The sequence below is a fragment of the Myotis yumanensis genome, unplaced genomic scaffold (genome assembly GCF_028538775.1).
Source record: "Myotis yumanensis isolate MYYU_CA2020_CCGP unplaced genomic scaffold, mMyoYum1.0.hap1 SCAF_2, whole genome shotgun sequence".
Taxonomy (NCBI): domain Eukaryota; kingdom Metazoa; phylum Chordata; class Mammalia; order Chiroptera; family Vespertilionidae; genus Myotis; species Myotis yumanensis.
In genome coordinates this window covers 27774103-27799966 of record NW_027223753.1, presented here as the reverse complement: position 1 = coordinate 27799966, position 25864 = coordinate 27774103, and the positions used below count along the sequence as shown (strand labels likewise).

The window sequence follows — 25864 nt, the reverse complement described above, 5'->3', positions numbered from 1 at the left end:
AGATCTTTGATTTCTTTCATCAAAGTTTTATAGTTTTCCTCATATAGATATTGTATATATTTTGTTAGATTTACTCTTTTTTTTTTTTTTAAAGATATTTTATTGATTTTTTACAGAGAAGAAGGGAGAGGGATAGAGAGCCAGAAACATCGATGAGAGAGATCGATCAGCTGCCTCCTGCACGCCCCCCAGTGGGGATGTGCCCACAACCAAGGTACATGCCCTTGACCGGAATCGAACCCGGGACCCCTGAGTCCGCAGGCCGACGCTCCATCCACTGAGCCAAACCGGTTCGGCTAGATTTACTCTTAAGTACGTTTTGGGGGGTGCTTTGTAATGTGTGGGTTTTAAAAATGGTATTGTGTGGGTTTTAAAAATGTTATTGACTTTAGAAAGAGAAAGGAAGAGGGAAAAGGAGAGGGAGAGGGAGAGGGAGAGAGGGAGAGAGGGAGGGAGGGGAGAGAGAGGGAGAGAGAGAGAGAGAGAGAGAGAGAGAGAGAGAGAGAGAGAGAAACATTGATGGTTGCCTCTCAACCAGGGATTGACCTGGGTATGTGCCCTGACTGGGAATCGAACCAGAGACCTTTCAATGCATGGGATGACACTCAACCAACTAAGCCCACTGGCCAGGGCTTGTGTGTGTTTTTGTTTTGTTTGTTTTTAAAGCATTTTTTAAATGAAAAATATATATATTTTAATTGATTTCAGGAACAAAGGGAAAGGAAGAGATAGAAACATCAATGATGAGAGAGAACCATTGATCGGCTGTCTCCTGTACACCCCTTACTAGGGACCAAGCCCACAACCCGGGCCTGTGCCCTGACCAGGAATCAAACCATGACCTCCTGGTTCACAAGTCGATGTTCAACCACTGAGCCACAGTTGTTCATTGCTGACATACAGGAAAGCAATAGACTTTTGTATCTTAACCTTGTATCCTTGGTATAATCACTTCTTAGTTCCAGTTTACTGTTGAATCTTTGAGGTTTTCTACATAGACAATCATGTCATTTGCAAGCAAAGACAGTTTTATTTCTTCCTTTCTAATCTGTGTAACTTTTATTTCCTTTCTTGTCTTATTGCATTACATCTAGTATGATGTTGAATGGGTTTGGTAAGAAGGGACATTCTTGTCTCATACATGATTTTCAGGGGAAAGCACCTAGTTTTTCCCCATTAAGTATGATGGTAGCTACAGGTTCATTGTGGATGTTCTTTTTTTTTTTTTTTTTTTTTTTTAATCCTAACCCGAGGATATTTTTTCCATTGATTTTTTAGAGAGAGTAGAAGGGAGGGAAGCGGGGGGGGGGGGGGGTGGGGGGGGGGTGGGGGGGGGAGGGAGAGAGAGAGAGAGAGAGAGAAATATTGACATGAGACTCATCGACTGGTCAGCTCATGCCCAGACCAGGGCCAGGGATAGAACCTGCAACCAAGGTATGTGCCCTTAACTGAGAATCAAACCTGCAACCCTTTGGTCTGTGGGCTGACACTCTAACCACTGAGATAAACCAGCAAGGGCATGTAGATGTTCTTTATAAAGCTGAGTCAGTCTGATCTAGTCCTAGTTTGCTGAGAGTTTTTTTTTTTTTTTTTTTTAACATGAATAGGTATTGGATTTGGTCAAATTATTTTCTTGCATCTACCGATATAAATTATATGCTCATTCCTCTTTAGCCTGTGGATGTGATGGACTACATTTATTTTCAAGTGCCTGAACCAGCATTCCATACCTGAAATAAATCCCATTTGGTCATGGTGTATAATTATTTTTATATTTTGTTGGATCCAATTAGCTAATAAATATTTTTAAATTAAAAATGTTTTTATTGATTTTTAAAGAGAGAGGAAAAGGAGGAGAGAGAAACATAGATGTGAGAGTGGAACACCAATTCGCTGCCTCCTGCATGCCTCCTACTGGGGATCGAGCCCGCAACCTGGGCATGTGCCCTGACCAGGAATTGAACCAGCAACTTTTTGGTGCACTGGACGACACCCAACAGAGTTACACCAGCCTGGGCCAATTATCTAATATTTTGTTGAAGATTTTTGCATTTATCTTCATGAGTGATATTGGTCTGTAGTTTTTCTTTCTTGTATTATGTTTACCTGATTTTGGTATTACAGTAATGCTGGCCTCACTGGATGACTTGAGGTGTTCTCTCTGCTTCTATTTTCTGGAAGGGATTGTAGAGAATTGGTATTATTTTTTTACCTTAAATATTTGATAAGTCACTAGTGAACTCATCTGGGCCAAGTGCTTTCTGTTCGAAAGATAATTGAATCTATTGCTTTAACATAGATAGGCCGAATCAGATTATTTATTTCTACATGTGTGAGTTTTAGTAGGTTGTGTTTTTCAAGGAATTTGTCCATTTTACTATCTAAGATATCAAATCTATGAGCATACAGTTGTTCATAATTTTCCTTTATTATCCTTTCAATGACCATGGGCTCAGTAATGATGGCCTCTCTTTCATTTACAGTACTAGTCATTTATTTCTTCTCTCTTTCTTTTCTTGGCAAGCTGGATAGAGGTTTATAAAATTTAATGATCTTTTCAAAGAAGCAGCCTTTGCTTTCATTGGTTTTATTTTTTTTCTTATTTTAAATTTCATTGATTTCTGTTTATTTTTTCCCCCTGCTAGTTTTAGGTTTATATTGCTCTTCTTTTTCTTGTTTTCCAAGGTGAAAACTTAGATTATTTATTTTATTTCCATAATAGACTTAACATTGTGTAAGTTTAAGGTGTACAGTGTGATTTAATATGTATGGATTGCAAATGACTACCACAATAAGGTTAGTTAACACATCTATTACTTCACACAGTTACCTTTATTTTTGTGTGTGTGGTTGAGAACATTTAAGATTTAATCCATTAGGACATTTCAAGTGTACAATACAGTATTGTTAACTATAGTCACCATGTTGTACATTGGATCCCCAGAACTTAATCATCTTATAACTGAAAATTTGTACCCTTTGACCAACATCTCCTCAGTTCCCCTACACTTCAGCTCCTGCCAGCTACCAATCTACTTTGTTTCTATGAGTTTCCACATATTAAATGAGGTCATACATATTTATCTTTTTCTGACTTATTTCATTTAGCACAATGTCCTTAAGGTTCATCCATGTTGTTGCAAGTGACTGGATTTCCTTTTTTCTTTTTTTAATGGCTGAATATTCTTTTGTGTGTGTGTGTGTGTGTGTGTATCACACTTTTTTCTTTCTTTCTTTTTAAAATATATTTTTATTGATTTTCAGAGAGGAAAGGAGAGGGAGAGAGATAGACACATCAATGATGAGAGAGAATCATTGATCAGCAGGCAGCCATATTGGGGACTGAGCCCACACCACACTGCACCATGAGCACGTGCCTTGACTGGGAATTGAACCGTGACCCCCTGGTTCATAGGTCTATGCTCAACCACTGAGCCATGCCAACCGGGCTGTTTCTTTCTTTTTAAAAAATCTCCCCCCCTTTCTGCCTTCTCTGGCTTAAATTAAGCATTTTATAGGATTCAATTTTCTCTTCTCTCCTATCAATTATACGTATTTTAAAAATGAAATAATATTAAAAAGAACTATATTCTTCTAAAATTAATTATCCTCTTTTAAAAATAAAGAATTAAATAATTAAGTGGTGTTCACCTTAGAATTGCTATTATTTTTTTAACAAGACATTATTTATTAGTTTAATTAAGAATTAAAAAACACTACCCTGGCCGATGTGGTTCAGTAGTTAGAGTTGGCCCCCATGCACCGAAGGGTCGTGGGTTTGATGGCTGAATGTCAGTTCTTAGATATTCTGGTCTGGTCCCTCCCACTCCCACTCTTTTTTTCTCTTTGTATTTTAATTTGAGAAGTTTCTATTGGCATTTATAATTTAAAATTTTAGAAATTTTCACATGATTCAATATTGAAGATACCAAAAGTAAATAATGAAAAACTGTTTCTTCCCCTCACTCCTGTTCCTCATTCATCAACTTCTAACCCCATATACAACCAATATTATCAGTTTTTTAACCTTCTAGAATAATCTATGCATAATAAGGAAATACATTATCTATTCCCTTTCTTTAAAAACATCCCACAAATAATAGCATAGTATACACAGATTCTCATTTTATTTTCCCCCTACATATCAATATATCTTAATGTTTACTTATTTTTTTAATACATATTTTGATTGATTTCAGAGAGGAAGGGTGAGGGGGAGAGGGAGAAACATTAATGATAAAAGAGAATCATGAATCGGCTGCTTCCTGCATGCCTTGCACTAAGGCTTGAGCCCACAACCCGGGCATGTGCCCTTGACTGGAATCAAACCTGGGACCCGATGGTCCGCAGGCCAACGCTCTATCCACTGAGCCAAACCGGCCAGGGTTTAATGTTTATTTCATCAGTACATCAAGAGCTCCTGGTTCTTTTAAATGGCCATATAGTATTCCATTTATGGGTATACAAGTCCATACTCCTTATTCAAAGCTGTAGAATTTTGAATATATTTTGGAATTCAGAATTTTAAAAATTACAGAAAGATAATTTGTACATATATCTATTTGCAGCATCCCATAATTAAAAACATTACTATTTGTACAGTGAATGTATGAATAATCACACTAGGTGGGATAAAGGACAAAATTAGTTTTGCAGTTTATCAATACAATTAGAGGCTCAATGCATGAAATTCGTGCGAGGGGCTCGGCCCTCGCAACCCTGGTGGCTGCCTCAGCTCTCGCAACCGCGGTAGCCCCGGCTTCGTCCGGAAGGTTGTCCAGATGATTGTTTTGCTATTCGGCCGTCTGGTCTAATTAGCATATTATGCTTTTATTATTATAGATAGTAAGTAAACTGATAAATAAAATAGTATGATATATACCATAACTACTTGGTATCTTTATTTCTGAGGAAAACATTCAATAAAACCTCATATCAAGTTAAATATTTGTATATGTGCATGCAATAAATGTGTTATATCTAGTTTCTTGAGGATTTTGGACAAAAGTCTTTATCAACATTGCTATTAATGTCATCAAAGATTAGAACTGCATATTTAATGATGGTCCAGGAATGGGATTCTTAATGATGAAGCAACACCACAAACAGATGGCCATTAAAAGGTGTAGTTCTGCCCTGGCCAATATGACTCAGTTGTATGAGTGTCGTCCCATGCACGAGAAGGTTGCCACAGTTGGTTTCCTGGTCAGGGCACATGCCTATGTTGCAGGCTTGATCCCCAGTAAGGGGTATGCAAAGGCAGCTGACTGATGTTGTTTTCACATCGATATTTCTCTCTTACCCTCTCTCTTCCTCTCTTTCTAAAAATCCATTTAAAATATTTTTTAAAAAGGTGTAGTTCTAGGGTAATGTGTCTCATTAGTATGGACTTCTATATGAGCAGTCTCTTCAATTAAGTAGCCATAATCTACTTTTCACTGATAAATGAATGTTATTCAAGGTCAATTAACTGTTCTAACATTTCTTCTATATTGTCTGTGGAGATTTTTTTTGCATTTGTGTTACATCTTATCACTATTAGCCTCTTGCTTATTTGGCTTAATACCATTTTAGCAATTTTTCTACCCTGCAAAGAATGTACAACAGATATATAACCTACTAGAGGCCCGGTGCACAAAAATTTGTGCACTCGGGGTGGCGGGGGGGGGGGTTCCCCCAGCCCGGCCTGTGCCCTCTCGCAGTCTGGGACCCCTCGGGAGATAACAACCTGCTGGCTTAGGCCTGCTCCCGGGTGGCAGAGGGCAGGCCCAATCCCTAGGTGCAGCCCCTGGTCAGGCTCAGAGCAGGGCCGATTGGGGAGTTGTGGCGCCACCCCATCATGCACAGAGCAGGGCGGATCTGGAGGTTGCAATGCCACCCTCAGTCACGCTCAGGGTAGGGCCGATTGGGGGGTTGGGGCACCGCCCCCTGTCACACTCAAGGCAGGGTCGATGGGGAGGTTGCGGCGCCACTCACTGTCACGCACAGAGCAGGGCCCATCAGGGATGTTGGGGCTCCGTACCCTGTCACACACAGAGCAGGGCGGATCAGGGGGTTGGTGCGCTGCACCCTGTCAAACACAGAGCCGTAGGGCAATCAGGGGATTGGGGAGCTCCCCCCTATCAGGCACAGAGCAGGGCAGATAGGGAGGTTGTGGCCCCGCCCCCTGTCACACACAGAGCCGCAGGGCGATCAGGGGGTTTGGGCGCTGCCCCCTGTCACGTTGATCCCGGTGCCGAGAGGCATATTACCCTTTTACTATATAGAACAGAGGCCTGGTGCACGGGTGGGAGCCGGCTGGTTTGCCCTGAAGGGTGTCCTGGATCAGGGTAGGGGTCCCCACTGGGGTGCCTGGCCAGTCTGGGTGAGGGGCTGAGGGCTGTTTTCCGGAAGCGAGTGACTGAAGCTTCCAACCGCTCCTTGTTTTCTTTTTTTTTATTTTTTTATTCTGGGCCAGCTTTAGCTCTGAGGCCTCGCCTGAAAACATCGATACAATGTTGCTAAAGTTCGGCTGACTGAAAGCCAGTTTCTGGGCTTTTGTTTAGCTTCTTATTTGCAACATAGTATATAGTTGCTTAGAGTTGCAACTGAGAGGCCGGAAAGTGAGGTGGGGAACGTTGGAGTCTGCAGCAAGCAAGCCTCATGTTCGCTTCCAGCTGCCTGGCTGCCGGCCGCCATTTTGGCTGACAGTTAATTTGCATATACTCACTGATTAGCCAATGAAAAGGGTAGCGGTCGTACGCCAATTACCATGTTTCTCTTTTATTAGTGTAGATAATATTCAGTTTGTTTGTGTGTTTTTTAAAAATATAAATTAGCTCTAACTCAGCGCTTCTACAACCATGGTGAGCATAAAAGTCATCTGAAGAATTTGTTAAAACATAGATTCATGGGATATACCCACAGAGTCTGATCCGATAGGTCTGGAGTTGGGTCTGGGAATTTGCATTTCCAACAAGCTTCCAGGTGAAGTTGATGCTGCTTGTCCACTGATTATATTACTTTGAATAGCAAGCCTGACTTATTTAGACTTTTATACAATAAACTTCCAATGTAAGTAATGAGACTATATATAGCTGTTGCAAGTATAGACTAAAATAAAAAATAAACATTTAGCCTGAGCCGGATTGAGTCAGTGGATAGAGTTTTGGCCCTCTGACTGGAGGGTCCCAGCTTCAATTCCAGTCAAGGGCACATACCTGAATTACAGGCCCAATCCTGGCCCCATGTCAGGACGTGTGCAGGAGACAACCGATTGATTGCCTCACTCACATTGATGTTTCTCTCTCTCTGTCTCTCCCTCCTTCTTCCACTCTCTAAAAAATCAATGGAAAAATATTCTCACGTGAGTATTAACAACAAATAAATAAATAAACATTTATATTTTTTCTTCATTGGGAGTAAAATTTCTTGGTCACAAGTTCAGAAGGAAAGTGTGTAGAATAGTGGTCCAAGAAAAATCCTATATAATAAAAGCCTAGTATGCTAAGTGTCTGGTTGTCCGTTCAACCAATCAAAGCGTAATATGCTAATGATACGCTAAGGCCGCTCAACGGCTCGCTATGACATGCACTGACCACCAGGGGGCAGATAGTCGACTGGTCGACCAGTTGCTATGATGTATACTGACCACCAGGAGACAGATGCTCCGACCAGTAGGTTAGCTTGCTGCTGGGGTCTAGTGGATAGGGACTGAGCGAAACGGGCTAGACATGCCCTGGAGCCCTCCCGTGGTCCCAGCCCGGGTGGCCAACCTCTTGCGTCTCTCCCTGGCCCTGATCGTGCACCAGTGGGGGTCCCTTGGCCTGGCCTGTGCCCTCTCACAATCCAGGACCCCTCAGGGGATGTTGGAAAGCTGGTTTCAGCTCAAACTCACAGGCCAGACAGAGGGACCCCACTGGTGCACGAATTCATGCACCAGGCCTCTAGTTTAATTATAGTTTTCTTTCATTCCAGCTTGTGTGCAATGAGCTCATATCATTGGTAAAGATTATTGAGCCAGCTAGAAAATATCTCTGATTATACATGTGTTTTTTGTTTATATATTAAAAATAAGTTGTAAACAACTTTGAAACATCTTCAATGTTGACTTTTTTCTCACTTTCAACCTGTGCTTAGAGTCCTTAAAATCTTGTTTGTGCATCAATCATTGCTAATTTTTAAAATAAAAGAATACAGGCCAGAACAGAGCTGTTTAAGCAGCACTCTATATATGTTTGGGACTAAGGTTTTCATTAAAAATTATCTTTAAGATCTGGCAGACGTGGGAGCTTTGGGGTCCTGGTGAACAGAACATACTTTTTGGCCAGGAAGACGGCCTCTAGGTGGCTCGGTGTGAGCACCTCTATGCACAGGAGATCTCTCCAGGACCAGGAGAAGCTGGAGGAGAACCATGTGCTGCACCTGCAGCTGGCCATCTGGAGGCCTCCAGCGGAGCCCTGAACTCCCTCTGCAGACAGTTCCAAAGGAGGCTGCCCTGAGAGCAGGCAGCTTCAACCTGGGGGTGGGCCCCTCCTGGAAACACCTGGAAAACCCAGCCAGAGCAGCAGGGCCTCCAGGCGACAGCTCACTCAGCTAAGAACGCCCTGGGTGCCATGTTCCAGAGAATCCAGGAGTCCTGCCAAAGTGGCACCAAGTGGCTGGTGGAAACCCAAAGCCCGGAGCAGGAAGAGAGACACAGGGTAGTAGCACCCCCCAGCTCACAGCCTGAGCCAGAGGAGCACCCGGCTTTCTGGAACGGGCCCTTCCCACTCAACTCCGGGCCCCTGGGAACGGGAGCTGCACTGCAGCTCCACCCACTGTGGAGGTCCAGGAGGGAGGCCGCCTTCTGGACCCACTCCTCCTTTACAGAGCCCTTCTGCTCCCCCAGTGAATTCGACAATGAACAAGAGCCTGTGGGGTCAGGAATCCAGCGCCTCCAGAAGCTGTCCCAGGAGCTGAAGGAGGCTATGACAGCTGAAGAGAGCGGTGATATGACTGTTTCTCCTTTGAGACTGAGGACAGTGCCCTTTAGGTAACGCCCTCCTCCTGAGCATCTTTCCTTCCAAGCATCTTCCCCAGCATCTTCCTCCTCCTCCTCCTGCTCCTCCTACATGAGCACGTGTGCGTATTTGGAGGCACATTAAAGAACTGAGTCTCCTGGAGGAACCCACAGAGCTGACGCCCAGCAGAGTGGGAAGAGTGAGGTCTTCCTACCAGCTCGGACCGGAACTGCTGACCTCACTGACTCACCACCTTCCAGCAACTCGTCCTGGGGGAAAGCTTGGTGTACTCACTCCCCCTGTGTGCAGCACAGTGAGGGGCAAGATGAGAGCTTTGTCTTGCAGGAAGTGAGCCATACCTAACCCCCACGCCCCCACATGTGGGATCCCTGCCTCCCCTCTAGTTCCAGAGGAAGCCCCCAGGAGTTGGCAGTGCCCACGGGCCACTGCTAACAAGGACCTGACTAACAGAGGCCCAGGCAGAGGCTGGTCAGAGGCCGCTGCTCTCCTGAGCCCAGCAGAGACAACCTGCCACAGCCCAGGGGGTGACTCCTTACAGACCCGGCTCCTGGGTGCACAGCTCCTGTGCCTGCTCCAAAAGAAGGAATGGGAGAGATATCCAGGCTCTGAGACCTGGGGCCCACGGGTGCCTACTGATGTTCTCAGCACCAGGCACTGTGGGTGGCAGGGAAGAGTAGCTGGCAGGGAGGAGTAGCAGCACTGCTCAGCAATTTCTGCCCTTTGTAAATTATTTAAAAATTCTGCTTTGTCATTTTATTAGAAAGAAATCAGGGTCTAACTTCCCTCCATAACATTGTTTTTCCATAATAAAGACTCTTTCTGACAGACTGACAAATCTCAGAGGGAAGGCTGGAGGATGGGAGGGATTAACCACAGAATTTATATGCATATATGTATAGCCCTTAGACACAGACAATAGTGTGGTGAGGGTCTGAGGGGAGGCAGAGGTAGGATGGAGGAAAAAGGGGACATCTGTAATACTTTCAACAATAATCTTTAAGGCCTGGGTGGGTGGCTCAGTTGGTTGGAGTGTCATCCTATATATCAAAAGGTTGTGGGTTCGATTCCTAGTCACCTCTATCTGTATCTTTTACCTTTTCTAAAATGAGCATGGATTTTGGGGGGGACAATAAGAAGATACAACATAAAGTTATTTTTAATAAAAAATGCTTTGAAAACTCCATGTATTACCTCATATCAGAAAAATACTTAGAGTCCATGGTAGCTAGTATTTTATTATAGCTTCCCAAAGGCTTATTTTCATTTAATATATTGATTTCAGAGAGGAAGGGAGAGAGAGAGAGCAACAGCAATGATGAGAGAGAATCATTGAATGGCTGTGTCCTGCACGCCCCACCCTGGGAATCGAGCCCACAACCCAGGCATGTGCCCTGCCTGGGAATTGAACTGTGACCTCCTGGTTCATTGGTCAATGTCAACCATTGAAATACAGGCAGGGCCCAGGGGCTTATATTCATTTTTCTTTGTGGTGAAACCTCCATAGTTAACAGGGTGTATGTGAGCTTGAAAGCCCGAGAGTCACTTTGGCTGCCTATCTTTTAACAGGACCTTGGAAAAATCACAAACTCTCATATCTGTAAAGAGATTTGCAGCTCCATCTCCAATGGTCCTAGGAGACTGATAGGTCATTGACAATGATCCCTGTTTTATAGGTTTTGAACCTGAGGTTTGGAAAGGTGAAGTACCTTTATCATATGGATGGACAGATTTAGAAGTTACCTTAAAGATGATCTCATCCTATGTTCCCAGGATTCTATAAATAGTAAGTAGGGAAAAACTTTGGACTCGACCCAGGTGCTCACTCTCATGACAGCAATCAAAATGAGAATCCCTCAGTCTAAGACAGTGGTTCTCAACTTCTGGCCCTTTAAATACAGTTCCTCATGTTGTGACCCAACCATAAAATTATTTTCGTTGCTACTTCCTAACTGTAATGTTGCTACTGTTATGAATCGTAATGTAAATATCTAATATGAGGGATGGTCTTAGGTGACCCCTGTGAAAGGGTCGTTCAACCGCCAAAGGGGTCGCGACCCACAGGTTGAGAACCGCTGGTCTAAGAGGTCAAAGTAAGATGAATGGTTTCTCTTCTTCAGGAGACTGCAGCCCAAGCCCTTGACAGGGCCATGACTGGGCTGGCATAGTGGGGGTGCTGAAGCCTGTGATCTATCTACGCTTACCTTTGGCAGCAGTCAGCATGGTGGAGGCCAGTTCACACTGCTGTGATTCCAAGTGCCCAAGTGTAAACCAACGAGGATAACGGCTGGGCACCATAGACACCATATGCTGAGGGTGGGAAGTGTCCCCGGTAGAAGTTGAGTTTTCTAGAACAGGTAACCTAGAAGAACCAGAAAGAGTCATTAGCCACCATCCAGACCCTTGCCATTTTGAGCCATTTTATAAATGCTTATCTTTGTAGTGAAGTAAATGAGCAGGAAAGGGTTAACTGAGAACTTTGAAGATTTAAAAATCTAGGGTACTGTACTCCATATGAGGTGAATGCCTAGACACTTGTAGAACTCAAGCTGAATAGTCACTGTGAATGGATCTGAAAGGCAGTTCAAAAGCCATAAGATTTTTTAATCCTCACTCGAGGATATTTTTCCATTGATTTTTAGAGAGAGTGAAAAGGGAAAGACAGAGAAATATCAATGTGAGAGAAACACATTGATTGGTTGCCTCCTGCATGTACCTCAGTTGCAGGGCCTGGGCCGGGGAGGAACCTGCAAACGAGGTATATGCCCTTGACCAGAACTGAACCTGGGATGTTTTGGTCCATAGGCCGACGCTCTATCCACTGAGCCAAACCAGCTAGGGCCATAAGATTATTTTTAAAAGTATAAGAAATATATGCCAAGGAATCCTCAGCAGTTCTTTTCCAGTTGAGGTGAGAAGCTCTCTCAACCTTATGGTCTAAAATTCTTTTGTATGGTCTGCTGCATCCTTGAGGTCCACCTGCCTGAACCAAGGATCCTATTCTAGTTTGGGAACAAGATGCTCATAGCTCATTGTTCTCAAGTTTAGTTTTAGAAAACCATTTCTACCTCCCTCGGTGCATCTGGTGACCTCTTCCTGGGAACCATGACTCAGCTGAGCTATGGAAAGGCTCAAACCCCTTCTCAGCCTGCTTAAATGGCCCCAGAACTGGAAGACTCAGGCCATGGGTGCTCCAGATCTATTAAAAACTCAGGGGCTTCCTCAGATGACCCACCAAGAGTAGAGCCAGGGACCAAGTGGGTCACTAGCAAAACATCTCAGATAGGAATTCTTGATCATATGAAAATATCTAAGCCATTTTAGGGCAGGCTTGGTGGTAGGTCCAATAGAATAGATACAAAAGGAAAGTGATAAAAGTGAGATAAACAAAGAAAAAGAGCACCGAAGACTTCTACTTTGGTGGAGACAATTGGGCTAGGAAACATTTACCCACCTCATGGCACGTAAGGCTAATTTATAGGACAGGTCTGGATCATGAGGCAGGAGAGCTGAGAACAAATACTTGGCAAAGGTATGCATGGGAACACTCTCTCGGTGAATGACTTCTCCCAGACCACTGAAGGGGCCTCCTGCAGGAAGAAGATAAGCCAGCCAATTACTTACCTGTATGCTTCTATTTGCCAGCCTAGACTTGAACCCTAGGATCCCACACGTTTGCTAGCCATGGGAACCTCCAGTATACTTTAATGCCAAAAATGTTTCTGTACCTGTGCTCTATAATAGAGGAGTTCCCACAGTCAAAGGTAAAAGACAATAGCCTCTTTTCTCCTTACCTTCTAGCAGTAAGAGGCACTGTTTCTGTAGGGTTTGCACCAGTTCATCGTCCAGCTGAAGCTCCTGGAGTCGACTCAGGAGCTGTTCCTCATTGCGGCACACCTTGTCCTGTGCGTAGAGGCCTTCAGGCATCACCCTCTGTTGACCCAGCCCCATCAGAGCAACTTCCAAGGCCAATGACAGGTAAGACTCACTGCTGTTTGGGCAGCCTGCTGCCATGGGTACATGCTGGTACACAGGGGGTCTGCTTTCATTCATATCTGAGGGCAACAGGTCACCAGATTCCTTAGGTCAGGCCCCGTGGATTCATCTGCTCCTCTCTCCCTCCCACTTTGGAATACAGCTTGGTCAGCAGCTGTCACAGGGAAGCTGAGTCAGAACCCCATGGCAGTAGGAAAAATATACCGAAAAAAGTTATACAAAGATTCCTAGCTTCTTCCTAATATATGACTGGCTGGGCCAGTTGGGGAAATATAAAAATCTTATATTGCCCTAGGTGGTTTGGCTCAGTGGATGGAGCGTTGGCCTGTGGACCAAAGGATCCCAGGTTAAATTCCAGTCAAGGGCACATGCCCAGGGTTGCGGGCTCGATCCCCAGTGGGGGGCGTGTAGGAGGCAGCTGATCGATGATTCTCTCTCATCATTGATGTTTCTATCTCTCTCTTTCTCTCTCTTCCTCTCTGAAATCAATAAAAATATATTTCAAAAAAATCTTATACTAATCTTTTGCTAGTCATTATAATACCGTAACTACCTGTTTTTCTATCTCTTTCACTAGAGTGTGCGTATCTTAAAGGAAAGCGACTTTATCTCATTGCCCTAGGTATTTCCAGGGTCTGGTGTATAGGAGGAGCTATACACCACTGCTGTGGTGAATAAACCCCAAGTGCAACCTCAGGCTTTGCAGATGCAAGTGTCACTGTGCAGATGAAACAGACCAAAGATGATGATTCCCTTTTAAGGGTTGAGAAGGAAGATAAGGGCAGCCCTAGCTTAGATTGGGGCCACCCCTTGTATCTCTAACCAGAGAAATCCAAATCCACCCGGCTAAACTATTACTTTTACAACACTTATAACTTCTATGTTATTATTACTTTATATATTCCACCTTTGGATTCAAAGTTTCAGAAACTTTGAAAAGTTTAAAAGTTAGAGTTTGGTTTCTTTCCTTTTCCCTTTCATTTACCTGGTAAGTATTTATGAATGACTGTTAAGTGGGAGGTCTTACACTAAGTGCTGGGATCATAAAGATAAGTCAGTCATAGTTTCTGCTTTCAAGGAGCTGACAGCCTAGTAAGAGATACTCACTTGTAAACAAATTGTAATGCAGTGTGTTAAATACTATAATAGATGCATGTATACAATATAGTGATGGCATAAACGAGAGAAGAATCAATTTTGTCTGTAGTCCTTGCTACTTTGAGACTACTGAATAACGTCCCTTCTATGTTTTATTTGTAAAACTGGTGTAAAACTAACATCATTAGGAAGAAAGTTCAAAGGAAACAGGAGAATATTATACAATTGCAAGGGACAAACACATTCTTGATGGAAGTTCTTTCCCACTTCTAGACTGCTCCGAGGACTTGGCCTTTGACTCCTGAAATCTCTCTACCTCTTATTTCCCTTGGATCACACTCTTTAGATATTCATGGGAAGTGAGAGGAGCAAAGGAAGGTGGCAAGGTAAAATGTGAGAGAAGAACAGGGCTAGTCCACAGGGTACAAAAGGAAGGTGGAAAAGAGAGGAAGCCTAAGGAAACCTCTCAGGGAAGGTGGATAAGAGAGAAAAAAGGCTGCAGGAAGGGTAGAACACATCTGGCAGGATGAAGAGGGCCACCCATACCTGACACTTCCAGATAGCTATCATCATTCAGGCGGCAGGCCTCAGTTAAAGTAAGAAATAGGCAGCCAATGGGATCCAGGGGGTGGCCCACCCAGCCTTCCAGGTTTGTGATGGCTGTGGTTCCTCTCTGCAACAGTTCTGGAAAGAAGCAGGGCAGAGTTTTAGAGAATGATAGAGATACACTGCTCTCTGTCCCTGCCTGGGCCTCCTCATCAGTTTCTTTCAGGGCTTGGCCCTGAGACTCAGAGAAAGCTTCCCTCATTGTCTTGCTTTGGGTTGATAGGACAGGTCACAAGCTTATCAGCCAGCTGCAAAGACCTATGGTCTGCATTTAGGCTCCCTGTTGGCTGTTCACATATGTAGATACAGCTTTACAGTTTTAAAAGGGTCTTATATCAGATCTTAGTGGGCCTTCCAACTGCCTTCTGAGGGAGGCATGCTGGCATTATTATTCCCATTTTACAAAGATTGAGAATAAAGTGAGACATTCCACATAGCATATAGCATGACTTGGAGTCCCCTAGCCTCTGCCAAACCATGAAACTTCGTAAACATTAAGACCTACAACTTGTAGCCACTGAGGATCCTCTTCAGCCTTAGCCTAAGGAGTTAGGATGGCTCCTAATAGCCTTAGAGTTAGAATGGCTCCTAATCACTGTACCTTTCTTCTGATGCTTGTAGATTTCCAGCTGCCGTTGCTGCTGCAACCTCAAAGTATTGATGATGGCCACCGTGAGTCTGAGGGCCTCTTTTGGATAACCATGGGAGTGCAGGGCATCTACCCGAGCACAGGCCGTAGGCACATGTTCTACCAGATGAGAAAAAAATATTTTGGTTGTGTTAAATTTTCAAATTAGGAAAATTCATGCTTGAGAAAAGGAGTTCATGTTCTGTTCAGTTCCTCAAATTCAACCTGATATCTACCATGTACCAGGACCTATGTGTTATCTTTTAAGGATATAAAGTTGAATAAGTCACAGGCATTACCTTTAAAGAGCTACCCTGAAGTCTCAGGCTACGGTATAGAAAGGGATACACAACTAGGATAATAAAATATTGTACCTCTTTGTGAATATGTATTATCGGAATCCAGTGGAGGTAGCAACTAACTGACTAAAGGGAGAGGCCTCATTCATTTATTAATCCTACATTTCCTGAGAACCTATTATTTGCCAAATGAAAGTACAAAGATGAATAAGAAATAGCCACTTCCCTCAAAGAGCTAAAAAATGTTACAATAAATAGATCATTACTAGACAGTTAAAAAGAAAAGACATGATAGGAATATATACAGATAGAAAATAATATTTGAGCTGCATTTTATAGGACAAGATTTAAAATAGGTAGACAAACAGGGAAAGGCATTCCTGGCAAAGGGAACTTTATAAGCAAAGGCATATAAATAAAAGCATAAAAAGTATTCTATATAGCATCTTCACAGTATGACAAATAGTTCTGTGTAGAGTTAGGCTATGTGGCTAGAGATAGCCTGGAAAGGTAGACTCTGGAAAGGTAAAGAGCTTTGATGCCATTCTAAGGAGTTTGGATTTACCTTAGGGATAATGGAGGACTACCAAAGGCTTGTAAATGGACAAGTGATCATAATGAGATTTATGGCTTATTTTGTGATTTCTTTTAAAGAAAACATTAAAATTTATAAAAATAATTGCAGAAAATTAGAAAACATAGATAAGCAAAATATAAAATAAACATTAGAGATAAGCATTACTTCCACTTTCATACATATATCCAGATTTTTCTATTCAATTTTAATTACAATGGGGTGATATAATTATTGTTTTGTAACTGGGTTTTTACACTTCACACAATGTAAATATTTTTCCATGTCATTAAATGTACTTCTATAACACTAAAAGTGATTATGTATCACTCCACTGAATATGTACTATTCACTGAGTCAATCAATTCCCTACTGTTGGATATTAGATTGTTTCCAATTTTCTCATCTGTACATTATTTATAACCATGCTCCAACAGACCCCTAATTTTAGGCATATTTTTGGTAATTATAGCTCAGGATAAATTCCTAGATGCAGAATTCCTGGATCAAAGGGTATGAATGTGTTTTAAAGGCTTTTGATAAGTATTGCTGAAATACCTTTCAGAAAGGGTGTAACATTTATACTCCTACCAGTAATATGAAAGTACCTATCTCTATGCAACCTTTTTCAACCAAAACCCAATAATCTTTATTTTTAAAATCCTTGACCAGTTGACAATCCAAAAATGGTAATTCAATGTTGTTTTGATTTGCATCTTTATTAATGAGGTAATTTTTTTTTCACAAGCTTGTTAGATTTATGTAGAAGTGTTGAATCAGAGAAGAGGGAAGATAATCAGAGGGAACTTCAGCTAGTGACCCACAGTGAGTTTGGCCAAGGCTTTAGAGTGAAAGACAGGGACATATCCAGATTCAGCAAGATCTCGAGAAAGACAAAGATAATGGGCTGAGGGATAGAGGTAGGGAAATGGGAACAGATAATAAAAATGTAAATCATTAGTGTAAGACTCAGAAAATAAATCTATTTTAAAATAACTTCTCTTTTGTAATGGGCATCCTGTAATAAAGTCAAGAATAGAATGATAGAAGGCCAGAAGATGATTTAAATTGACAAAGGAACAGCTTTATTCTGTTACGATGAAGGAAAGGTAGGAAGGAAGAAGCTTGGTGACAAATGCAGACTGTGCCCTAACTACTAGCACAGGGTAATTTAAGTTTCAAATGTAGTGCCTTTTTAGCAAAACATAATTTCAGAATAGATTATAATCTTGCCCAGTAACTGTTGACTAAGGGAGCAATGAACTGATGTCTAATGGTTTTGGCAGTACTCTTTCCCCACCCAAAATTTAGGATACAGAATATAAATTCCTCTATTTGAGGTTATTGTACCTCAGCTGAGTACATACGCCAAATGCTTAGGCTTCACACAAATACTGAGGCCTGAATCAAGGCCCCAAAAGATATGCATGAAAATCGTCCCAATTATAGTTGTGTTGCTGGTACCGGTGCAGATGGCTCCTTCAGGCCAAGTGGTGAGACTGGGCTCCAAAAGTCTTAAGAGTAGAAGAGAGATACACTTACCAAGCCACAGTGGCTGGCCTTGGGAATTAAAGAGTAGTCTCTCACTTTCCTGCTGACAGGCAGGAGCTATATATATATCGCTGCTAATTATTCGCTGTAGGTGGCTGTCTTGCCAATGCAATTCACGGCCCTCGATGGCTCTAGTAAACACTGTTCGTCTTGGTCTGGATAAGGAGTCTGGGGAAAGAAAGAAATGCATGCAGCAGTTTAATGATGGATTATCTGAAGCTCTAACTCTTGTGTTCTTCAGGGTGGGAGGGTGGGCATGTGGTTAGTGAGAGCAGCCACTTTGCCATCTGTCTGGGTGTTTGTTGTGTTACCTGTTTATTGGATAGTTTTTAGTGTGTCTGTGCCCTCTATGGAAATATATTTTCTACAGAGATCTATGGCTGCCTTTCTTCTTCTAACAGAAAACTAATTTCTCCTAGGACCCAGAGCCACATGAAAGAGAGAAGGAACAATGGTGTTCAGCTTCTCAATTATGAGAATACAAACTGCTTCTACAGAAGTCAGAGGAAGAGAGAAGTAGGGAGGTAATCTTTCTGATCAATCTATATCCTGTCTCATTTACAGCATGACCCTTATCAGACTGAGGACTTCCATGAAATTCATATTAAAAGCTGAAAGAAAGAGCTAAAGTCCTGTGTATTCTGGTATCTTTATCACACTGATAACTGCAGGCTTACAGCCTTGTTCTCCAAGAAGAAAAACTGATACTGACAACAGTTTTGTTTTCTCATTAGAGTCTTACCATGCCATCTCCCTTCCAGAAAAAAGCTGCAAGGAAACCAAAACAGCAGGCAAATTAGGCTCACTTCTTAAGAGTGGTGTGTATGAAGAACAAATGGATGATATACTGTTATAAACTGCAGATAGAGGAGGAGTCATGGGAATGACATTTTAAAAAATATAAAAAGGTGTAAAAGATTATTTAACTGACTCTATGCCAAATTAAGGGCGGTTGAAACTATTTTGGGATAAAGAACTGAATACTGTACAAATGTTTCCAGAAATGCCCAAATGAGGTGTGCATCTACTGAGACTGTGCAAAAATATTGGGAAGAAAAGTCAGAAGATTCAGACTGAGCATGAAATAAATGAACATATTCATCCACTAAGCTAAAGTCCCTGGAGTCTGGTCATCTCTCCAGAATTTGATATATTCCACAGAGTATGGGCTCAGAGAATTAAATGAGAATAACACTGGCAGTATTTACTGAAGCTGCTTCTCCTTCATGTTGTTCCTCAGTAGAAGTACAGAGACCCCTCTATTGGCTGCAGTCTAAGCCCCTCTCTTGCTGAAGTGAGAATCCACTGTGAGTTTACTTATCCCACAGTGGGGATTAGGCTCCCAATATGTTCTGTAATTCATTAAGTTAGTAAATAATGAGTCCTTACTACATGGAAGATACTGTTCCAGGTGCTAAAAATATACAAAGTCCCTGCCTTCAGCAACCTTTACATTCAAATGGGGAGAGATAGTTAAATAAATATATATCAGATGGTTATAAATGCTATAGAAAAGATGAGAGCGGAGTTAGGGAGAAAGGCAAGCTGGTGTTAGGTGAGGGTAACTGTTTTATATAGAATAAGGTAACATTTGAACAGAGACCTGAAGGAACTGAAAGCAAGACATAATTAAGGGAAGAGCATTCCAGGCAAAAGGAAAAGCAAGTGCTGAGATCCTGAGGTGGGAAAATATCTGGAGTGTTCAAGGGTGACAAAGAAGCCAGTGTACTTGGAATGGAATGAGCAAGCAGGGAAATCATAGGAGATGTGGTCCGAGAGATACCAGGGAGCTAGATAATGAGGACCTTGCAGGCCATGAGTGAAAATGACTCTGGCTTTCTGAGTATGAGAAGCCACTGGAGGACTTTGAGCTGTTGAAGGTATATGATGTGACTTCATTTTAATTTTTGGGGAAATATATTTTTTATTGATTTCAGAGAGAGAGAGAGAGAGAGAGAGAAACATAAAAGATGAGAGAGACACATCTATTGGTTGCCTCCTGCATGTGCCCCAACCAGGGCCAGGGATTGAGCCTGCAACTAAGGTATGTTCCCTTGACTGGAATTGAGCCTTCGACCCTTCAGGCCACAGGACAACGCTCTATCCACTAAGCCAAACCGGCTAGGGCTTGACTTGCATTTTAAAAGGCTAACTGGAAGCAATATTGAGAACAGACTACAAGGTAGAGGGCAGAAGCAGGAGGAGCAGTTAGGAGGCCACTGCAATAATTTGTGAAAGATGATGATAACTTGGCCAGAGTAATAAGCCAAGTATTGATAAGAGTGATGAGAACTGGCTATCAGAATTGTCAATGATGGGAGTGATGAGAGTATACGGATTTTGTATATATTCTGAAAGTAAAGGCAATAGCATTTGCTTATGGATTACATCTGGGGTAAGAGAAAAAGGGAAAAATCAAGAATAACTCCAAGGTTTTTAAGACAGACTTGACATATATAGAGACAGGGAAGACTGCAGGAAGAGAAGGTTTGGGTGGGGCTTGAGGGGTAAGAAATCCTACTGAGATGTCCATTAATATCTAAGTGGAGATACTGAAAGGTCATTGAACATACAAGCCTGGAGCTGAGAGAAAATCTCTAAGCAGGAGGCATAAATTTGGAAGTTTTTAGTATATAGATGATTATTAAAACAATGTAATGAAATAAGTATAGAAAGATAAATGGTTTAATGACTGATCCCTGGGCACTCTAGCATTTTAGGTTGAAAAGTGGGGAGGAGACAGTAAAAAAGACTTAGGAGGAAGGGCCATTGAAGTAAGACGAGAACCAAGAGAGAATAGCAGTGTTTTGCTCTTTTAAAAAAAAATTAAATTTATTGGGGTGACATTTTTTTTTTAATTTTTATGTTTTAAATTAAATTTGTTGTGTTTTGGAAATAAGATGAAAAAGGTGTTTCAAGGAGAGAGAGGTGATAATCCAAATAGAGTGAGTTTAAGGGAGAATAAGAGCAGAAGAGATAGAGATGGTAAATATATATATATATATTTGAATTATTTTTCTTATATCTACCACTTATTTCTACTACCTCAGAAAAAGAGGGAGGTACCAGAGAGGCATGTGGGGCCACAAGTATTTTTTGTTTTGTTTTGAGATGAGAGATAAAAACAATGTGCTTGTATACTCTCAGGAATAATCCACAAAAATTTGTGATGCAGGAGAGCAAGGAAAGAATTCCAGAATGATGTCCTGGATAAAAAAGAAGAAACAGGATCTCTAGAATAAGTGGAAGGTTGGACTTACATAAAAGAACAAACAAAAACAGTGGAAGAACCACGGTAGATGGACATAGACTGAGGCAGATGTAGTAATGTAATTTTGGAAATTCTCTTCTGATTGCTTCTATATTCTCAGTGAATAGGAAGCAAGGCTTCAGCTAACATGAGGAAAGAGAGGAATATAAAAAGTTTTAGTGAAAAGATGGTGAAAAATAGTAATTTAGAAGAGTGAACTAGGGCATAAATTAGGGAAATGCAGTAGATGTTTAGTCTACACACTACGGATCCACTTGAGATGAGTGGTCATAAACTTAAAAATTAAGACCAGTTACCATGGGTGTATTTCTCTCTATCATGTTCAGCTTTGCAGTTGTGAGCACTGAGTAATTAGAGAGTTAGACTAAACTATTAACATTAGGGATCTGTTATGTGAGTGTAACAAAGGGAAATGGGGAAGGAGGGTTTGAGTATGTATGCAAGGGAATGATTATAATGATGCACCAAGGAATCTAACCTGGATAAGGAGGAAAATGAAGCTATCAAGAGAATGAAAAAAACAGTAGGATAAAAATTCCTAGTGGGTCAAAGAACTACTGGAATTGGGATACTAAAGAAAATAAGGTAGTAAAAGCTGCTGGTGGTAATTAGAGCTCTAAATTGAGATTATGAAGAAAGTTTTTGGTAATGACAAGGTTTAGGAGAGGATCTTGGGATTCCATGGCTAAGTTATTTTGGAAGATGAGACTATTAAAAGAGAGGAGATCAAGGAGCTGAGAAGCTAGAATATTGGAAGGATCATCTATGTAGCTACTAAAATCATTAAGAATTATGATAGAAGTAGTGACAGAGAGTAGTGTTGTAAGCCAATAGCCAAAAATCTTTAGGGAATGAGGGGGAACTTGACCCAGAGGTCTACAAATAACCAAAATCAGAAGGGTAGCAGACAGAGTATTTGATGGCATAAACTTTATTTATTTATTTATTTTTTATCTTTCTTTTTTTTTAATTTATTTTTTATTTTTTATTTTTCGCTTAAAGTATTACAAAGGGTATTACATAAGTGTCCTTTTTTCCCCCCCGCCCTTGACAAGCCCCTGCCCTCCCTTACCCCCCAGTGTCTTATGTCCATTAGTTATGGTTATATGGGTGCATACAAGTCCTTCGGTTGATCTCTTAATCCCCCCTCTCCTCCCCCCCAACCCTCCCTGGCCTTCCCACTGCAGTTTGACAATCAGTTTGAGGCAGCTCTGCCTCTGTATCTATTATTGTTCAAAAGTTTGTAATGGTCTTTATTATCCATGAATAAGTGAGATCATGTGGTATTTTTCCTTCATTGACTGGCTTGTTTCACTTAGCATACTGCTCTCCAGTTCCATCCATGCTGTTGCAAATGGTAGGAGTTTGATGGCATAAACTTTAAAGATGGGGGTTATTTTAGGAAGGAGTGAAGGATGTTGGGGAAATGGCAATGAAGGATAAGCAGGATGCCTATTGTTCCATCAGGTCCAATGGCAAAGAAATGTGAGAGATAAATCAGCCTCAACATGAAAAGACTGCAGAGGAAGCAACATACTCAGGTGAGAACCAGTAACAATAAATAACACCAATATACTATGACAAGGAAGAAAATGCCAGGCTGGAGACATTTGTTTATATACATTTCACTCTCTCTATGCCAATCCAAAGCTAATACTAAAAAGATGGCTTCCTGTGTTGTGGAGGTTAGATGAGTACCAGTAAAGGGTAGCATAAAGAAGTGGCAAAATTGAGAGCCTTTTCACCTCTCATTACTTTAGCTGCCTTAAATACACTGACAATCAATTATGGTACAGTTGATGAACACCAAGCAAGAACAATAATTTAAGTAATTTTCTCTTTGAGATTAAAAAATGTCAGTAGATTTATCATCTAAAATAAAGCGGACCGCCCTACCTGGTTTGGCTCAGTGGATGGAGTGTTGGCCTGCAGACTGAAGGGTCCCAGGTTCAATTCCAGCCAAGGGCACATGCCTGGGTTGTGGGTTCGATCCCCAGTAGAGGGTGTGCAGGAGGTAGCCAATCAATGATTCTCTCTCATCATTGATGTTTCTATCTCTCTCTCCCTCTCCCTTCCTCTCTAAAATCAATAAAAATATATTTTAAAAAATTAAAAAATTAAAATAAAATAAAGGGGACCACATATAAAATGAATGTCTTATCAAAATCTCCCACTAATAAAGGTTCTCAATGGGCAAAAGAGCAATCAGTTCCCACCATTAAATAGCCTGAGTCAGATAAACTAAAACTGATGCAAATGCTGATGCCCAGTGATATCAGTAGGCTATTGGGCTCAAAATGTACAGGGTACAGTATCACTGTACTGCAAGCATCTCAAACTCAGTGCCGGCAGGCCACATGCCTTGTTTAAATAAATGAGGCATGTGGCCCGCCCTGAGTTTGACATGCTCGCTGTACTGGATTTGTCTTAAAATGAGCAAGCATCCTAACAGTAACTTGGGAGCATGACCCTTTTAGCTATCTGCTGTATAAACATTTGAGGAAAACAGAGGAAAGTAAGAAAGGCAATTGTCATGACATTTAAAAAAATTTTTTTTTATTGATTTCAGAGAGGAAGGGAGAGGAAGAGAGAGAGAGAAACATCAATCATGAGCGAGAATCATTGACTGGCTGCCTCCTGCATGCCCCCTACTGGGGATCAAGTCTGCAACTGAGCATGTGCCCTTGACTAGACTCGAACCTGGGACCCTTCAGTCCACAGGCCAATGCTCTATCCACTGAGCCAAACCAACTAGGGCTGTCATGACATTTTTTTTAAAGCTGTTTTCTGCAGGCATTCCATCCTTCCATTGAGGTAGATCTTTTGAATTAAAATCAGTCCCAACTGAGGCGAGAGCCATTAGTCATGAAGAATTTGAAGGGTAAAGAAGATTCATGCAGAGGGCTCTAGGAATTTATGCTGGGCGCTAAAAGGACACTTTAGATGTGGAAGAAGACAGCATCCCCAATGTCAAAAGCTGACCTTTACTAAAGTTTTGCATTTCAAAACAAAAGGACTGGTTTTTCTTATTTAGGATGACAATTCTGACAGCCAATAGTTTTTCCAGCTACCTTTGTTCTACGGTTTTCCCCTCAACCTTTTGGAGTTACAGGCACAAAGACCTAAAAAGATATCTGCTCACCTGGGTTGTGACTGGCATTCTGGGGAAGTGCGATGGTGATATTGGGCAGCTCATGCCCATAGTTCCCATCTTCCAGGGGACAGACATCCAAGTCGCTCCACTTCTGCAGTTGCTGTAGCCAAGAGGATTTTTCCTCCAGTTTGCAATGTGGATTTAAAATGATGCACACCCACAAGGCCCCTGGAGAAGAAAACAACCCACATGCTTCATATCTGTTCTTCGATGTATGTGTAAGCCTTACTCTTGTTCAGCTTATTCTTTTCTTCCATTTTGAAGTTTCCAAAACATCAGTGTTTCTCAATATAAAAAAATGAGATCTGCTAACGCTTTCAGAACTGGCTTATTTTTCCTTCCCAAAGCTTCCTTAAAGCAGAGTGACTATCTTGATATCTGGATATGTACCTATGATAATGAACAAGACAGATTTGGGCTCGAATTCTTAGCTTGAATCTATAGTCCAACAAACAGTTACTGAGAGCTTTCCAGGTTCAAGGCTCTGTACTGGAGAATAAGATACTGTTCCTACCTTTGAGTAGCTGTCTAGTGGTGGAGATACATAAATAAACAGACTGCCATCTGAATATAGTAAGTGTCAAGATAAAGATATGTTCAGGGTACAAGAGCAGCACAAAAGAAGGGCATTTAGTGCAAGGACAGGGATCAAAAGGTAGGTGCTAAGAAAAGGTTTCAATTTTTGGTTAGCTGACCTTGGATTAAAATTCAAATCCCTCAACTGTAAAACTGAGATCATAAAACACCTACATTTACAGATATTGTGAGAATTAAATGATATAACATTGGTAAAGGGCCTAGCATATTACTTGGCATATAGTAAAATTTCAGTATTTCATTTTTCCAGGGAAAATGGTTTATTTGGATTTGGATTATGATACTGGTGATAAACTGTGATGCCTTAAAACTATCACATTCTTGCATCTTCTCTGTCATTGTAGCCAAGCATCACATATTACAAATAACCAATGGTTACTGTTTCTTTGATCATATCACTCTTCTTTTTAAGCAAACCCACTTCTTCTCAAGGTTTGTGTGTAGCTAAGCCAGATATATTCTCAATCTCAAGTTAGCAATAAACCTGACTATAGAGTGGCTTCAGTGAAACATCCTTTGGGATGGAGCCACTACATCTATGGATGCAGGTACATTCAGACACTATTTCAAAGCCCCTCAAAGTCAAGTAAGAATGTTTTAAAAGGCCATTTTAGCTTCAATTTCAAATACCAGTATTAACTGAAGAAAATGAGTATTCATTTCTATTAGCTCAATCAAATTTTTATAATCTACCATGAAAAAGATTTCCAACCTAGAATTTTACACCCAGAGTATCACTCAAAAGCAAAAGTGAGAGTCCAGTCAAGATGGCAGCATAGGTAAATATGGCATCATATCCTCCCACAACCACATCAAAATTAAAACTAAATTACAGAAAAACCATCATCAAAAACCACTGAAATCGAGCTGAACATAAGTCCTACAACTAAGGATATAAAGAAGCAGCCACATTGAGACAGGTAGGAAGGGTAGAGACACAGAATGGGCTGGTCCCACACCCACCTGTGGTTAAAAATTGGGAGGGATTATCTCAGCTGCAGAGGTCCCCCAGGAGGAACAAGGGGTCTCAGCCCCATACCAGGACCTCCAGCTCAGGGTTCCAGTGCCAGGAAGAGAAGCATCCAAAACTT

General features: G+C 41.5%; 1 protein-coding gene and 1 pseudogene across 1 annotated transcript in view; one reads left to right on the top strand and one right to left on the bottom strand.

Moving 5' to 3' along the window:
• The window catches only part of ZSWIM5 (zinc finger SWIM-type containing 5), a 109066-nt gene that overhangs the window by 7069 nt on the left and 76133 nt on the right, over positions 1-25864 (bottom strand). The window contains exons 5-11 of the mRNA XM_070404883.1: positions 24165-24344; positions 17743-17919; positions 15301-15447; positions 14640-14777; positions 12794-13054; positions 12454-12589; positions 11204-11361 (exon numbers count right to left, since the gene is read on the bottom strand). Coding sequence (XP_070260984.1) covers positions 11204-11361; positions 12454-12589; positions 12794-13054; positions 14640-14777; positions 15301-15447; positions 17743-17919; positions 24165-24344 — 1197 coding nt within the window. The remainder of the gene's footprint in view (positions 1-11203; positions 11362-12453; positions 12590-12793; positions 13055-14639; positions 14778-15300; positions 15448-17742; positions 17920-24164; positions 24345-25864) is intronic.
• Positions 5074-9017, top strand: LOC139004374 (protein PIMREG pseudogene; annotated as a pseudogene).